Genomic DNA, 18402 nt, shown 5'->3' on the forward strand with positions numbered 1-18402 from the left:
AGCAAGAAGCAGATTCCATGTCTTAAGGGAGAAATCTGAGGGCTCCCTTGGACAAGAAACAAGGAGACCAGCCAGGAAGAGCAGAGCAAAAGAGCAGCCAGTCGGCTTGGTCTTGATTGAAGACTGTCTCCACAGGACTCCCACCTGCCACCAGGTGGAACAAGATGGAAGCCCCCAACAAAAGAAGACCCCAACTTTTATTAGCTGCTAATCCCCCATGCTGCACCCCAAGACTACATCAGGACTACATCATTGACACATCACAAAGAGGAGAGGTTCAGGGAGAAGAAGAAGAAGAAGAAGAAGAAGAGTTTGGATTTGATATCCCGCTTTATCACTACCCGAAGGAGTCTCAAAGCGGCTAACATTCTCCTTTCCGCTTCTGGCTACAATTGTATCGGCTGCTTTTCTGAGCCTCTTGGCTGTTGTGCATGGACGGGGTCTGTGTCCACGGTCCTTGTCCTGGCCTGAATCAGGAGGAGCCACCAGTCCTCTCGTGACCCCAGGGTCTGGAAAGAACTGGAGTTCCAGCGGGGCTAACCAGAGAAAGCAACGCTTGATCAGGCCGGCCACAAATTTATTTCTTTTTTAAAATAATCTTTATTGATTTAAATTACACACATATACAAAGAATTTGGAATCTCATACTGCAAAAAAAGAAAATTAAAGAAAAAACAATGAAGAATAAAGGAAAGAAGAAAATACAGAAAAAGAAAGAAGCAGATTTATGTGCATGAAAAAACTTAATCTTCCTAATTAAATAAAAAAGAATTCTGACAAAACGAGTCTTCCAATCATTCTCATTGTACTGTTTATACTGTCGTTTTTTTTGGACAGTTTTATATTCTTTAATATTGTTCCTGTCTACTCCACAAACAGTATTTGTTGTGTTTACAAGTATCACTCAAGTTCTGCTAATATGGTGTGGTTGGTACAATATGATCTTATAGAATCCTTAAATATTCTCCATTCTCCAAATATTTTCTGGTTCAGTACTCCTCTAACTCTTCCCATCAGTTTTGCTTATTGTAAATATTCTAACATGAGTATCTGCCAATCTGTAATTGTCAGTATTGTTTTCCACTTCCTCGCCACAAGTATTCTTGCTTCTGTGGTGACATACATGAACAGTGGTCTTATTTCTTTTTTAATTTCTAATGGTAAAATGCCTAAAAGAAAGATCTCTGGTGGTTGTTGTTTAATTGAGTCTGAATAATTTCTTGAATTCATTATAGATATTATCCCAGAATTCCCTAATGATTTCACAAGTCCACCACATGTATGACCCCACATCTATTTTACATATCCAGCAAGTCGGTGACCCTCCGTTATACATTTTCGCTAGTTTCAAGGGGATACGATGCCATCTATAGAACATCTTCATGATGTTCTCCCTAAGGTTATAGCATGCTGTGAATTTAATATCTACCTTCCACAATCTCTCCCACTGATCCATATATATGTTGTATCCAAAATCTGGCAATGAAAAACCACCTATCTCATTTTTATCTGTTAATAACTGGTGTTTAATTCTCAGTTTTTCCCCAGTAGTAATGTATGGAAGTGAGAGCTGGACCATAAAGAAGGCTGATGGCCGAAGAATGGATGCTTTTGAATTCTGGTGCTGGAGGAGACTCTTGAGAGTCCCATGGAGTGCAAGAAGATCAAACCTCTCCATTCTGAAGGAAATCAGCCCTGAGTGCTCACTGGAAGGACAGATCCTGAAGCTGAGGCTCCAAGACTTTGGCCACCTCATGAGAAGAGAAGACTCCCTGGAAAAGACCCTGATGTTGGGAAATATGGAGGGCACAAGGAGAAGGGGACGACAGAGGACGAGATGGTGGGACAGTGTTCTCGAAGCTACCAGCATGAAGGAGGCAGTGGAAGACAGGAGTGCCTGGCGTGCTCTGGTCCAGGGGGTCACGAAGAGGCGGACACGACTAAACGACTAAACAATAACACAATTCTCAGTTTCTTTCCACTTTATATAAATCTAGATATTTCCCCTTTCCACTCCCTAAAACAATTCATTCCTCCTAAAATGGGCCTTGTTTGGAATAAGAAAATCATTTTGGGGAGGATATTCATTTTCACAACCGAGACTCTTCCCCAGAGTGAGAGATGGAGTTTGGTCCAGGTTTCCATATTTTTGAAAATTTCTTTCCATACTTTACTAGAATTATCCTCATATAAATTTAAACTTTTATTTGAAATCCAGATCCTTAGGTATTTAACCTTATTTTTAATTTCCAGGCCTGTTTCTTTCTTGAAGTTCTTTTTTTCCTTCCATTGTGAGGGTTTTTGTCAGTAATTTAGTTTTTTTTTTGCAGTTTACTTTCAGCCACAGGCCAGCCATAAATTAATCTAGTAATTGTGACTCAACTCACGGAAAATGAGAAAAAATTGGTAACAAAACCACAAGATGAACAAATTAAACAGACTATTAAAATGTTACAAACTCAGTTCTCCATGTTTGTGAACCAAGAAGTGGAATGGAAATTAAAACAAATGAAACAGAAGTATTTTGAATCAGCCAACAAAACTGGGAAGCTACTGGCATGGCAACAAAGAAAACGTCAAAGTCAAAATATGATTAATAAAATTAGGATAGGAGAACAATTGACGGAAGACCCAAAAGAAATAAGAAGAGCCTTCCAAGGATTCTATAAGGAACATTACAGGAAAGAAAAGGAAGACATAAATAAAATAGATAGATACTTGGAAACACATAAAGGAAAACGGATTCCACCAGAAGAAAGAGAACAACTAAACGCCCCAATAACAAAACAGGAAATCCAAAGGTCAATAAAGAGGATGAAACAAGGTAAAGCCCCAGGACCAGATGGGCTTACCTCAAAGTATTACAAAACACTGATACCGGTTCTCTGTGAAGTAATGAACTCTATTCTACAAGGAGGAAAAAATACCAAATTCCTGGAAGGAGGCATATATAATGTTGATCCCCAAACAAGACACAGATCATTTGAGCGTTAAAAATTTTAGACCAATCTCACTGTTAAACAATGATTACAAACTATTTGCGGACATTATGGCAAACAGATTGAAAATAATATTAAATGAGCTAATTCATAAAGACCAAGGAGGTTTTTTTACCAGGCAGGCAATTAAAAGATACTGTAAGACATATTATTAATACATTGGAATAATTAGAGGTAAGAAATGATAAACCAGCTGCACTAATGTTTATCGATGCTGAAAAAGCATTTGATAATATATCTTGGTTATTTATGAAGAAAAGTATGGAGATGATGGGGGTTGGTGGCTCCTTCCTGAGAGGAATTGAAGCAATTTACTCAGAAAAGAGAGCGAAACTAATAGTGAATAATGCCTTGACTGAATCATTTGACATCACAAAGGGTACCAGACAAGGGTGCCCACTGTCCCCGCTTTTGTTTATTATGGTTCTAGAGGTATTAGCAAATTATTTGAGAGAAACATCAGAGATAAATGGAGTTAAAATAGGTGTTAAAGAATTAAAACTTAAGGCCTATGCAGACAATTTAGCATTAACCTTAGATGAACCTCAGGAAAGTGTTAAAAAAGCATTGGAAGAAATGGGAAAATTCGGACAATTGGCAGGATTTAAATTCAACAAGACAAAGATGGAAATGCTGGTCAAAAATATGGAAAAGAATGAGGTAGAAAGGTTGGAACAAGAAAGTGAAATTAAGGTGATTAAAAAAGTAAAATACTTGGAAATCTGGAAGACGGCAAAGAATATAAACTTATTCAATGATAACTATCAACCAGTGTGGAAAGAGATTAAAAGAGATTTGGAAGTATGGGATAGATAAAAATTGTCCATAAGTGGAAGAATATCACGGATCAAAATGAATACATTACCAAAGATGCTATTTTTATTTCAAACAATTCCGATAATCAGAGGCTTAGGACAATTTAGAGAATGGCAAAAGGTTCTCTGGCACTTCATATGGCAAGGGAGAAAACCGAGAATTAAATTTAAAATACTGACGGACAGAAAGGAAAGAGGGGGGTTCTCGGTACCTGATTTGAAACTTTATTACGAAGCGGCCTGTCTGTGTTGGATAAAGGATTGGATAACCCTGGAAAACTCAGACCTGTTAGATCTGGAGGGATATAATAACAGATATGGGTGGCACTCCTACCTCTGGTATGGTAAAGTGAAAGTGCACAGAGGTTTCACAAACCATGTGTTAAGGAGTGCCCTATATGAGGTCTGGGACAGAAATAAGAATCTGCTAGAAAGGAAAACACCATGGTGGCTCTCACCAGTTGAAATGTTAACAGTAAAAAAAATGGAATATGGAAGTGAGATGGGCTACATATGAGGAGATTTTGATGAAATCTGAGAAAGGATGGAAACTGAACCCCTATAATTGTATTGAGGAGAAATTGACAGGATGGTTGCAATACCATCAAGTTAATGACGTTTTTAAGGAAGATAAAAAATTAGGATTTGAAGATAAGAAATCGAAATTCCAAATTGACATTATAGAAAGCAAGACCAAACTACTCTCGAAAATGTATAATTTCTTATTAGAATGGAATACAAAAGATGAATTGATAAAAGAGGCTATGACAAAACGGGCAATAGACTTTGGGCATAATATAGAATATGATGCATGGCTTAAACTTTGGAATAAGAATTTAAAATTTACTGCATGCTCTACTTTAAAAGAGAACATAATGAAAATGGTTTATCGCTGGTATCTTACTCCCACCAAACTAGCAAAAAAGTACAGGACGAGTAGCAAAATCTGTTGGAAATGTAAAGAAAAGGATGGTGATTTTTACCACATGCGGTGAGCATTTGATCAAATGAAAGTGTTTTGGGAACTGATCTATAATGAATTAAAAAAGATGTTTAAATATACTTTCCTCAAAAAGCCCGAAGAACTACTGCTAGGTTTGATAGGAGAGGATATTAAAAAGACGGACCAAAGACTATATATGTATGCTACGACAGCAGCCAGAGTTCTGATAGACCAAAAGTGGAAAACACAGGAGATACCGACTGTAAAGGAGTGGCAGACAAAGTTGGTCGAGGACGCGGAACTAGCAAAACTGACACACAGGATTCGCAGTCAGGAGGAATCATGGAATCATAGAGTTGGAAGAGACCACAAGGGCCATCGAGTCCAACCCCCTGCCAAGCAGGAAACACCATCAGAGCACTCCTGACATATGGTTGTCAAGCCTCTGCTTAAAGACCTCCAAAGAAGGAGACTCCACCACACTCCTTGGCAGCAAATTCCACTGTCAAACAGCTCTTACTGTCAGGAAGTTCTTCCTAATGTTTAGGTGGAATCTTCTTTCTTGTAGTTTGGATCCATTGCTCCGTGTCCGCTTCTCTGGAGCAGCAGAAAACAACCTTTCTCCCTCCTCTATTTGACATCCTTTTATATATTTGAACATGGCTATCATATCACGCCTTAACCTCCTCTTCTCCAGGCTAAACATGCCCAGCTCCCTTAGCCGTTCCTCATAAGGCATCGTTTCCAGGCCTTTGACCATTTTGGTTGCCCTCCTCGGGACACGTTCCAGTTTGTCAGTGTCCTTCTTGAACTGTGGTGCCCAGAACTGGACACAGTACTCCAGGTGAGGTCTGACCAGAGCAGAATACAGTGGCACTATTACGTCCCTTGATCTAGATGCTATACGCCTATTGATGCAGCCCAGAATTGCATTGGCTTTTTTAGCTGCCGCATCACACTGTTGGCTCATGTCAAGTTTGTGGTCAACCAAGACTCCTAGATCCTTTTCACATGTACTGCTCTCAAGCCAGGTGTCACCCATCTTGTATTTGTGCCTCTCATTTTTTTTGCACAAGTGCAAAAAAAGGAAACAAAGTACCAAAAAGAATGGAGTAAATTTATGGTCTATGTAAGTGAGAACTGTAGAAATTTGAAGACGTTAGCAGGACTGAAATAAATCTTATGTCATGGTTTAGTCTTTTACTAATGAATCTGTGAATTAAAGATTGGAATAAGAAAACCTGCAGAAGGGAAGGAGCGAAGTCAATGGCTCTATGGAGCATAAAGTAAGATGGATGTAAAAAGATTTGATATATTTGTTTGTTGGTGTTGGTGTATTTAAAATGAAAACTTAATAAAAAGCATATTAAAAAAAAAGAAGAAGACCCTGGGATGGCCAGAAGCAGCACATGCGGACGTGGGTCTAGGAATGGAGAAGATTGTGGGCAGGATTCTCTGAAACACCCAGCAACCAAGATTCTCATCCTTTGCTGTATCTTTTGCTTACGGTCTTCACTCCCAGCCTTCCTGGCAAGAGGTAGCTAGGAGGGGGAGGGGAGAACGGGAGAATTTGGGTTCTGCAATTAGAGAGGCAATTAACTGCAAGGGGAGGATGCCTGTCGGGGAACCTAAGATCTAAAACTTTACCTTTTTCCCAAGGAAGACGCCCCAAGGCTGGTCCAATGGCCAGTTTGGATAGCAAGGGACTTGGGCTCGGTTTCCAATTTCTCTTTTTCTCGTAAATGCAGCTGCACCGGCAGCACCAAGATCCGGGAGGAAGTGACTGGTGCGCGTCAGAGCGCAAGGGCGTTTACAACTCCTTTCCCTTCTCTCTGGAGCAGCTGGATTTGGCACTGGGCTGCCAGGCGTCCAATGGAAAGGGAATCTTTTCCATAGCGTGTAAGAGGCAGAAAAGGTTGGTGGGACCCCATAGGATAAAGTGGGAGAAGGACTTTGTAGAGTCCTTCGTAGAGAAGACGAACGACTGTCAGGTCAGGAAAGACCTGGGAAAAGGCTAGCGGGGTTTTACTTTGGTTGAAAAATGGGATCCCCACATTCTAAGAGTTCTAACCGACAGACTCAAAGGCATGTGCTGGTCGCAGCAGGAGGGGGGTCTCCCTGGATGCTTCAGCAGCCGGCCTCCTCTGGGTCTCCTGGCCCCCTCCTCTCCTCCCTCTGAGCCTGAACTGCTCTCTGCCCCAGACTCTTCCTGCTCACCAAACCCTGTTTCCTCTATATACTATCTTCCCCAAACCCCAGAATGAGCAGGAGCTCTGGGGTTGCCCCATGGGGTTCATGAGTGAAGATGACCCCCCCAGGAGATTTCCCTGGTACCTGCAGCCCCTCCTTCCCCCTCTTGAAATTAGGCTTGGGGAAAATCTCCCATTCAATTTCAGTATTTCAAGTTTTCTTCAGAACGCGCAGGGCAGGAGGCAGCGATGAAGTTCTGGTGAAGAAGCAGTGCTTGGAGATCATGTGGTGGGGGGGGTGACAGAGTTTGGTGCATAAACCAAAGGTACTTTAATCTAAAATTATACTCACTATTCTGAGATGTTGCCTTCATTATTTCATTATTATACAGTTTTACATATAAACACCGGAAGTTTGCATATACCTCATGCTTTTAGGAACGATTTCCTGCTGAGTTCAATGCTCAGAGTGGATTCTGAGAGGAAGACGTCCCACACTCCATACGTCTAAATGGGTTCTCCCATGTGAGAGTCCCTGGATGTACCTTAAATAAAGGTAAAGGTAAAGGGACCCCTGACCATTAGGTCCAGTCGTGACCAACTCTGGGGTTGCGGCGCTCATCTTGCTTTATTGGCCGAGGGAGCCAGGGTACAGCTTCTGGGTCATGTGGCCAGCATGACTGAGCCGCTTCTGGTGAACCAGAGCAGCGCACGGAAACGCCGTTTACCTTCCCGCCAGAGCGGTATCTACTTATCTACTTGCACTTTGACGTGCTTTCAAACTGCTAGGTTGGCAGGAGCAGGGACCGAGCAACGGGAGCACACCCCATCGCGGGGATTCGAACCGCCGACCTTCTGATCGGCATGTCCTAGGTTCTGTGGTTTAACCCACAGCGCCACTCGAATCCCTGTTCCTTAAATACTCCGTAATAAATAAAGCACGTTTTGCAGTCTTTTCACTTAAACTGCTTCTCTGAGTTTGTTGATGGTTTGAAGGGTTTTAACTCTTAAAGTTCTTCCTGTCCATGAGTCTGTTGATTTTGACTCTGACAGAAGCTCTTTCCACACTCAATACATTTAAATGGTTTCTCCCCTGTGTAAGTCCGTTGATGTGTTCTAAGGCTTCCACTATCACTAAAGCTCTTTCCACACTCCATGCATTTAAATAGTTTCTCCCCTGTGTGAGTCCTTTGATGGGATCTAAGTTGTCCATTCTGACTGAAGTCCTTTCCACACGCCATGCATCTAAATGGTTTCTCCCCTGTGTGAGTCCGTTGATGTGTTCTAAGGCTTCCACTAAAACTAAAGCTCTTTTCACACTCGATACATTTATATGGTTTCTCCCCTGTGTGAATCCGTTGATGTTTCCTAAGGCTTCCATTTTCACTAAAGGTCTTTCCACACTCAATACATTTATATGGTTTCTCCCCTGTGTGAGTCCGTTGATGATTTCTAAGGTTTCCACTCTGATTGAAGCTCTTTCCACACTCCATGCATTTAAATGGTTTCTCCCCTGTGTGAGTCCATTGATGTATCCTTAGGTTTCCATTCTGACTGAAGTCCTTTCCACACGCCATGCATCTAAATGGTTTCTCCCCTGTGTGAGTCCGTTGATGTTTCCTAAGGCTTCCACTATCACTAAAGCTCTTTCCACACTCAATACATGTATATGGTTTCTCCCCTGTGTGAGTCCGTTGATGTTGTCTAAGGCTTCCACTATCACTAAAGCTCTTTCCACACTCGATACATTTATATGGTTTCTCCCCTGTGTGAGTCCTTTGATGGGATCTAAGGTGTCCATTCTGACTGAAGTCCTTTCCACACGCCATGCATCTAAATGGTTTCTCCCCTGTGTGAGTCCGTTGATGTTTCCAAAGGCTTCCATTTTCACTAAAGGTCTTTCCACACTCGATACATTTATATGGTTTCTCCCCTGTGTGAGTCCGTTGATGTTTCCTAAGGCTTCCATTTTCACTAAAGCTCTTTCCACACTCCATGCATTTAAATAGTTTCTCCCCTGTGTGAGTCCTTTGATGGGATCTAAGGTGTCCATTCTGACTGAAGTCCTTTCCACACGCCATGCATTTAAATGGTTTCTCCCCTGTGTGAGTCTGTTGATGTGTTCTAAGGCTTCCACTATCACTAAAGCTCTTTCCACACTCCATGCATTTAAATAGTTTCTCCCCTGTGTGAGTCCTTTGATGTGTTCTAAGGCTTCCACTAAAACTAAAGCTCTTTCCACACGCCATGCATCTAAATGGTTTCTCCCCTGTGTGAGTCCGTTGATGTGTTCTAAGGCTTCCACTAAAACTAAAGCTCTTTCCACACTCGATACATTTATATGGTTTCTCCCCTGTGTGAGTCCGTTGATGTTTCCTAAGGCTTCCATTTTCACTAAAGGTCTTTCCACACTCGATACATTGAAATGGTTTCTCCCCTGTGTGAGTCCGTTGATGATTTCTAAGGTTTCCACTCTGATTGAAGCTCTTTCCACACTCCATGCATTTAAATGGTTTCTCCCCTGTGTGAGTCTGCTGGTGTGTTCTAAGTTTTGCATTGAAAGAGAAGCTCTTTCTGCACTCCATACCTTTAAATGGGTTCTTTCCTTTTTGTGTTCGTTGATGTGAACTATGTGTGCTCATTCAGTGAGGCATATTCCACATTTCACACATTTTAATGGCTATTCCTAATGAAACGAAAGGTGCCCTGTCCCCCGCAATTCTGTCTTCTCCATCACCTTTTTCAGAGTGGGCATAAAGGAAATCCTGTTTGGGTTTCAAGAAAGAGAACACAGAAAAAAAAGGGCACATCAATCGCCATTAGCACCTTCTCCTATTTCAACATCTCCTACATTCTCCCATGTCCTACCTATGTTCCCAATTTTTAGGAAATGAAAATGGTATGATGTCAAATGGTAGTAATGCATCAGGAAACTTTCATAATCCTCAATCATCTTTAATAACACAGCATGATCTTGGAATACTGTTGTCTTGTGGGAGTGCCTTTCAAATCAAGTGGCTGCCCCCGTTTCCACCTCTAGATCTTCATGAATCACCTGCACAGTCCCACTGACCTCAGGAGGTCCATATGGACCATTCTGGGAGACCCAGGTCTACATCTCTTCCAGGGACTGTGGTCTGGGTCAGTCAGAGAACTAGTGACAAGGCTTGGTGCTTGGGGTCAGCTGAATGGGTGTTCAGGGACGCTCCTGTTCTTGGAGATGGACCTCTGTCTACATGCCTCACATTGCATGGAGAGAGCAGGAGAAGCAGAAGGAAAGCAGATGGCACATGGGAATCCCAAATGGAAACACCCACCCCAATGGTTCTTTATAATGATGATGTGCTGCATGATCCTGTGCTTGTCTTCTGACAGAGGACTATCCTAATCAGGAACTGAAAAGCAGGATAATCAAGGCAAGGAGATAACTGTACTTAATGGTAGGTAGCCAGATAGTCCAGTAGCACCTTAGAGACCAACTAAGTTTGTTTTAGGTATAAGCTTTGGTGTGCATGCACACTTCTTCATATAGTGAAGGGTAGTGGGAGATGGTAGTAGGTTTGGTGAAATTGACTGGCAGCTTCGCTTGCCCCCGGAGCCCACACGCCTCCTCTGGGCGTCTCTGTTCCCTCTGGTCAGCCTCTAGCTGCGGTGTAGCAGAGCTTAGCACAGCGACAGAAGCAATGCGATGGTTGCCGTGTGTGCAGTAAATCAGGTCGACGCTCAGTTTCTTCCTTATCTTACAAATAGCTTTATTCTCGTACAAAAACAACAAATCATAACTCTCCCGGCGACAGCGCGCTCATCTTCGGTGCGCTCCTTGAGCAGACTCAGCTCACACTGTCTCTCTCTGAGACACAGAACACTCCCACTTCTCTCAGTGTTCTAAACACGCCTCCAAGAATGTGAGACGTCACTCAGAACTTCTTAACCCTGTAAGTTCTGACTCTCTCCACAGTAGGAGTACCCTTATGAGGAACACCCCCACCCCACCCTCCCATGATATATAAGGGTCTGGTGACATCTGTTTCAGTGTATCTGCAGAAGTGTGCATGCACACGAAAGCTTATACCTAGAACAAACTTAGTTGGTCTCTAAGGTGCTACGGGCATATTTTGTAATTTTTTATTTCAACTGCGTCATACCAACACGGCTACCTACCTGGATCTAGATGTCATGGGGTGTTGGGGATAAGTAGTTCCTTGGGTGGGGGACATGTCCTGCACCTTCTGGGGTCATTTTTCCACCCGTGATGCCCACCCTGCACTCAGCTCTCACCTGTGGCTTCCAGAAGCTGTCAGCATGCAACAGGGGTTCAAGCAACAGCTTCAACCGGCCGGCTAAACCAGGTGAGGAAAGCTGATGGGTCTCAAATCCTTGGGGGGCTGGGGAATTCTGCTGCACCTGAAGTCAAGCCCTGGTGGATGGAGAGGAGAACAACCGTGAATCCCACAGTCCAGAAGGCAGATTCTGCACGTGCTGAAGAGGAAAGTGAAGGGCAGAGGGGGCACGTCCACCTGGAGGCTTGTTATGTAGTCCCAGGGTTACTCTGACATTGAATTATATATAAATTACAGTATTGAAATGTGCCTGCTCCCACTTCATATTCTGATATTACTCTACTTTGTTTGTCTGTTTCTTACTTGAGTGCTGTTTTGGTATGCTAAGTCAGGGTTTTACTGTGAGTTACATTTTTGCTATTTTTTGGATCCTGTTATGCTTATTTGTCTTCAGTACAGTCATACCTCATGTTACGTTTGCTTCAGGTTGTGCGTTTCTGTCTTGTGTCCCATGGCAACCCAGTTACTTCCGGGTTTTGCCCCTCGTGCATGCGCAGACGTGCAAAATGATGTCACATGCATTCGCAGCAGTGAATCGTGACCTGCACACGCGCAGACGTGGTTTGTGTTCTGCCCATGTTGCGAATGGGCCTCCGGAACGGATCCCGTTCGCAACCAGAGGTACCACTGTAATAGATTTCTCAGTTGAATTATTTTTTTGCTGCCTTTGAGCATTTTTTGCTACTCTGCTAATTATGTGTGGAACTTGCTCTGGAGATCGTTATGGAGGAACAAGATCTGCAACCTTAAGCCATAAACAGCCTCGGCCCTGTGGACCTGAAGGAGCGTCTCCACCCCCATCACTCAGTCTGGACAGGGAGGTCCTCCTCCGAGGGTCTTCTGCTGGTTCCCTTGCTGGGAGAAGTGAAGTTCCTGGGAACCAGACAGAGGGCCTCCTGCCCCATGGAATGCCCTCCCTTCAGAGGGCAAGGAAATGGGCAACTCTCTGACATTTAGAAGACAGCTGCATTGGGATGTTTTTAATGTTTGATGTTTTACTGTCTTTTTTATGTACTTTAAGCTCCCTGGAGTGGCTGGGGAAACCCAACCAGATGGGCAGGCTATAAATACTGCAATTATTCTTATCATCCCCCTGAGCACGGCCTTGGCTGGGGTATAAATAAAATTTTATTTTTATTATTATTATTATCATCATCATCTTGTGATTTTTAAAAGTTATTTTGGAATTCGTACTGCAATATCAGCTCACGAAATGTTATGGGTGGAGAAAATCACAGGGTTGCCGTAAACGATAATCCCACCCACAAACTTTCATTCACATAGAGTCTGTAAATTTGGGAAGGTCACACACCTCACCTGTGCTAATACTGGCAGTCTTTGGCCTGTACAGGCACACCCTGTGTGTAGAGACTCCAGCCACAGGTACTGTCTACCATGAAAATGGGTCCTTTGACTGGGAAGATTCATGGAATTGCTATCATCGGATGCTGAAGGATTGTATCTCAGCTTGTCAGTCACTCTGACATTGCCTAAAAAGAATAAGAGGAACAGAAATGCTTTTGAGGTGCATCTTCCATATCAATCCTGAGAGCCATTACATGGACTCTGCACCTGTTTCTGATGACAGGTGTACATTATCCTCATCCTCAGTGGAAAAGACAATAAAGATGGAAGCCTGAGAGAGAGAAAAAGGTTTCTGGCTGCTTCCTGGGTGGGATTGCGGAAACCAAGAGCCGCTTCTGAGAAGGCTTCCCCCTCCTCTCGGGATTTCCTCTCCTCTCCAGGGGACCAATGGTTGGACTGGGCAGAAGCGCTGTGTCTGGACAGGGCAGGGGCTTATGGGGTGGGAAGAGGATGGAGCTTGCAGGAAGGAAGGGGTGGGGGGACACGACCCCCCACTTTCCAGGGATCCCTCTCTGGTCGCCTTGAAGGGGTGGCCCATTCCTGGGTGGGAGGGAGAAGCCAAGGCGGCCCCTCTGGAGATTCCTCAAGGAAGCCACAATGGAGTGGTCTCCCCAAAGACTGGTCTTCCTAGCTCTCCCCCCCCCCAATACTGCTGGGATGCTCCCCTCCCTCCCCCCCCCCACTTCCTCGACCCCCTGCCTCTCTCCCAGCGTCTCCCCTGCACCCAGAGGCCCCCTTGGCCCGGCCCAACCCTGGCCATGCGCGCCCCATCTTTCCATCCGGAGGGGCCACCCCAATACGAGAGGGGAGGGACGGGTCTCTATCCAAGCGTCTGTAGCGCCTGTTAACCCTTTCATGGCCCGACTCTCTTCCCGCGAACCCCACAGCGCTCCGGGGCAAGGAGGCCCTCGTGAGGACTCCCTGGGTGGGGGCCCCATGTCCGCCCCTGCCAAGGCGCCTAAGGAAAGCCCTTTACCTCTTTTAACTCGCTCCCGATTCTCCTTTCCTTTCCTGCAACATCCACGGGGAGGGGGGTTTTCCGAAAGCGCGCGCCCCTAGAGCTATGGAGCAGAGCAGCAATTCGGCGCAGAAGCTCCACTTCCGGGAGAAGCAGGCGGGGGGGGGAGGGGGCTCATACCCGACATTCCCAGAAGAGAAGCAGACTTGCGAGGAGGAGGAGAAGGAAGAGGAGCAACGTCTGGGGGCGGGATTTGGGGCACTGCGGGAAGGGCTGAGAGAGTGATATGCTGGGAGGGAAGGGAAAGAATTGAGGGGGGGAGGAGAGGAAGGCCCCCCTCCCCTCCTCTTTCTGGGGATCAGGAGAGCGGGAGAGGGGCTGATCCCGGCAATCCAATTGCAAAGTGGGGTCCCGCACAAACAGTGTTTACATTGCAAATTCCTTCCCTCCCCCACCCCACGCCATGAACTTAGATCCGTCCCTGTTTTAGGTATTGGTGCACCAGGAATGGGGGGGGCGGTTAAACGACTCCCCAAAAACCCCAAGTCCCCACCACACACTCTGACTAAGGCCAGGACAATGACCGTTGACACAGGCACCTTCCATGCACAACAGCAAAGAGGCTCAGAAAAGGGGAAAAGGTAAAAGGCGGATCTAGACGGATCCTCGTGAATTCATATGATTTTTTCATTCAAATTAAATAAAACCACCATGATACTGTAGACCATGTCTTACTCTGTAGACAGCATCAAAAAAATCATGCATCCACTATTTCGTGGGGCCGCAGGGGCGCAAAAACATGGTTAAAAAACACGGATCCTCATGGATCCTCATGATTTTTGCACAAGACCAGCTCAAAGTCACCATCAGATCAAACATCATGGCCAGGGGCACAGCATCCACCACAAAAATCACGGATCCACGGCTTCCTGGTCATACCACAGCCCAAAAACGTGGTTTTGAAGAACGGATCCTCATGGATCCTCACACTTTTCGCATTGGGCCAACCAAAACGCATCGTTAAATCACACATCATGTCCAGGGGCACAGCCGGCACCATGAAAATCACGGATCCATGGCTTCTTGGCCACTCCGTGGCCCAAAAACGTGGTTTTAAAGCACGGATCCTCATGGATCCTCATGCTTTTCGCATTGGGTGAACCCAAACTCACCGTCAGATCACACATCATAGCCAGGGGCACAGCCTGCACCATGAAAATCACGGATCCACGGCTTCCTGGTCATACCGTGGCCCAAAAACGTGGTTCCGAGCCACGGATCCTCATGGATCCTCATGATTTTTGCACAAGATCAGCCCAAAGTCATCATCAGATCAAACATCATGGCCAGGGGCACAGCATCCACCACAAAAATCACGGATCCACGGCTTCCTGGTCATACCACAGCCCAAAAACGTGGTTTTGAAGCACGGATCCTCACGGATCCTCACACTTTTCGCATTGGGCCAACCAAAACGCACCGTTAAATCACACATCATGCCCAGGGGCACAGCCTGCACCACAAAAAACTGAGATCCACGGCTTCCTGGCCACACCGTGGCCCAAAAACGTGGTTTCAAAGCACGGATCCTCACGGATCCTCACGGATCCTCACGCTTTTTGCATTGGGCCACCCCAAACTCACTGTCAAATCACACATCATGTCCATGGGCACAGCCTGCACCACAAAAAACTCGGATGCACGGCTTCCTGGCAATATCGTGGCCCAAAAACGTGGTTTTGAAGCACGGATCCTCATGGATCCTCACACTTTTTGTATTAGGCCATATCTAAATCACAGTCCAATCAGACATCATGGCCAGGGGCACAGCCTGCACCACAAAAAACTGAGATCCACGGCTTCCTGGCCACTCCATGGCCCAAAAACGTGGTTTCAAAGCACGGATCCTCACGGATCCTCACGCTTTTTGCATTGGGCCACCCCTAACTCACCATCAAATCACACATCATGTCCAGGGGCACAGCCTGCACCACAAAAAACTCGGATCCACTGCTTCCTGGTCATACCACAGCCCAAAAATGTGGTTCCGAACCACGGATCCTCATGGATCTTCACATTTTTTGCATTGGGCCAACACAAACTCAATGTCAAATCACATATCATAGCCAGGGGCACAGCCTGCACAACAAAAAACTCGGATCCACGCCTGCCTGGCCATACCATGGCCCAAAAACATGGTTCCGAAGCATGGATCCTCATGGACCCTCATGATTTTTGCACAAGACCAGCCCAAAGTCACCATCAGATCAAACATCATGTCCATGGGCACAGCCTGCACCACAAAAAACTCGGATCCACGGCTTCCTGGCCATACTGTGACCCAAAAATGGAGTTTTGAAGCACGGATCCTCATGGATCCTTATGCTTTTCACATTGGGCCACCCCAAACTCACTATCAAATCACACATCGTAGCCAGGGGCACAGCCTGCACCACAAATAACTCAGATCTACGGCTTCCTGGCAACTCCATAGCCCAAAAACGTGGTTTTGAAGGTCGGATCCTCATGGATCCTAACGCTGTTTGCATTGGGCCACCCCAAATACACTGTCAAATCACACATCGTGTCCAGGGGCACAGCCTGCACCACAGAAAACTAGGATCCACGGTTATCTGGCAACGGCATGGCCCAAAAACATGGTTTTGAAGAACGGATCCTCATGGATCCTCACACTTTTCGCATTGGGCCAACCCAAACACACCGTTAAATCACACATCATCTCCAGGGGCACAGCCTGCACCATGAAAATCACGGATCCATGGCTTCCTGGCCACTCCGTGGCCCAAAAACGTGGTTTTGAAGCACGGATCCTCATGGATCCTCATGCTTTTTGCATTGGGCCAACCCAAACTCACTGTCAGATCACACATCATGTCCAGGAGCACAGCCTGCACCACAAAAAACTCGGATCCACGCCTGCCTGGCCATACCGTGGCCCAAAAACGTGGTTCAGAAGCATGAATCCTCATGGATCCTCATGATTTTTGCACAAGACCAGCCCAAAATCACCATCAGATCAAACATCATGGCCATGGGCACAGCATCCACCACAAAAAAACATGGATCCACGGCTTCCTGGCCATACCGTGGCCCAAAAACGTGGTTTTGAAGCATGGATCCTCATGGATCCTCATGATTTTTGCACAAGATCAACCCAAAGTCATCATCAGATCAAACATCATGGCCAGGGGCACAGCATGCAACACAAAAATCATGGATCCAAGGCTTCCTGGCCATACCGTGGCCCAAAAACAAGGTTCCGAACCACGGATCCTCATGGATCCTAATGCTTTTTGCATTGGGCCACCCCAAATTCACTGTCAAATCACACATCATGGCCATGGGCACAGCCTGCACCACAAAAAACTCAGATCCACGGCTTCCTGGCCACTCCATGGCCCAAAAACATGGTTTTGAAGCACGGGTCCTCATGGATCATCACACTTTTTGCATTGGGGAACCCCAAATTCACCCTTTATTCAAATATCTTGTACATAACCACAGATCTGAACACTAACATCATGGATCTACTGCTTCATGGCCCTGGCCAGATGCTACCCTGGATATATTGGCCAATTTTTAGGTGGGTGTGTCTGGATGGAGGAAACGGAGTCAGCTGAATCTCTATCCATTAAAGATGGGCGCCCAATGGCTGGGCCAGAATTATTTCAGTTCGGTTTGCCAGCTCCCAGCTCTTCATGGGGCGCAATAGTCACCTGTAGCTGCCATCAGGAGTCCCTTTGTGATCCTGGATGCTTCTGTCTCTATGGAGGCATTGGTCACAAATGTAGCCAAACTGGAATTTTTGAATCTATGTCAGGTTAGGCAATCGGTACTGCACCTGTCCCTTTCCAACCTAGCCATGGTGAACCATGCAGTAGTCACCTGCAGACTAGACTACTTTAACTTGCTGTACACCTGAGCCGGGGAGTGCAGGGTATAAATGTGATAGAGAGAGAGAGAGAGAGAGAGAGAGAGAGAGAGAGAGAGAGAGAGATATGCAGGGCTACCCTTGAGACTGCTCCAGAAACTCCAAATGGTCTAAAATGCAGATGCATGAGTTCTTACATGGACTTTGTGGAGAGCCCACATTCAGTTGGTTGTTCATCAGCTGGATTGGCTCCAGGTGGAGTATCGAATCAGGTTCAATGTTTTGGTGCTAATCTTTAAAGCCCTAAACAGTCTGTGACCTTTCTTATCTGTGGGAATTATCTTCCAATACACCCCCCATGAGTGTGACGCTCATCTAACAGCAACCTACTGGTGGTCCCTGGCCCAAAACATATCCAGCTGTCCTCAACCAGAGCCAGAGCCTTTTTGGTGGAACGCTTTGTCTAATGAGACCAGGGCTCAGTGCAATCTATCTCAGTTCTCTCACTTGTCATGGTGAATGGGCTTGCACATTCCTATGACCCTTGTGAGCGAAGCCGTTGGGAATCTCGTACTCCCAGCAGGGTCACCCAAGGCGGTAAGGTCAAAGAAAATTAAATATGCTCAGAGTCCTGAGTGATTTCATGCTCTTTATTGCAGCTTGTAAAACAGTGACTGAATTTTCCCCCAAACCTCAGGCTTTTATATACATTATTTACACAATGAGTCCCGTCTGACTGGCTGATTCTGCTTCCCTCCTGGATCCTGATTGGTCTTTTCCTGCAAGCCAATCAGTTCTTGCATTCTAGGATCCTACTTGCCTATTGTTCTAGGATCCAAGCTTAGTACATAACAGGGAAGGAGCTAGACAAAGAATGATCCAAGAAGTCCTCAACGGCAGA

At 45.5% G+C, this 18402-nt stretch overlaps 2 protein-coding genes across 2 annotated transcripts in view; one reads left to right on the forward strand and one right to left on the reverse strand.

Annotated features, from left to right (window-relative positions):
* LOC310744061 (uncharacterized protein) overlaps positions 1-11360 on the reverse strand; it is a 34450-nt gene extending 23090 nt beyond the window's left edge. Inside the window, exons 1-2 of the mRNA XM_083574804.1 lie at positions 11225-11360; positions 7913-9711 (exon numbers count right to left, since the gene is read on the reverse strand). Of these exons, the coding sequence (XP_083430930.1) occupies positions 7954-9588 (1635 nt within the window). The 5' untranslated portion in view covers positions 9589-9711; positions 11225-11360 and the 3' untranslated portion in view covers positions 7913-7953. The remainder of the gene's footprint in view (positions 1-7912; positions 9712-11224) is intronic.
* LOC310742959 (uncharacterized protein) overlaps positions 1-18402 on the forward strand; it is a 184440-nt gene that overhangs the window by 71078 nt on the left and 94960 nt on the right. The window lies entirely within an intron of this gene.

The sequence above is a fragment of the Podarcis filfolensis genome (genome assembly GCF_964270895.1).
Source record: "Podarcis filfolensis genome assembly, chromosome: 10".
NCBI lineage: Eukaryota > Metazoa > Chordata > Lepidosauria > Squamata > Lacertidae > Podarcis > Podarcis filfolensis.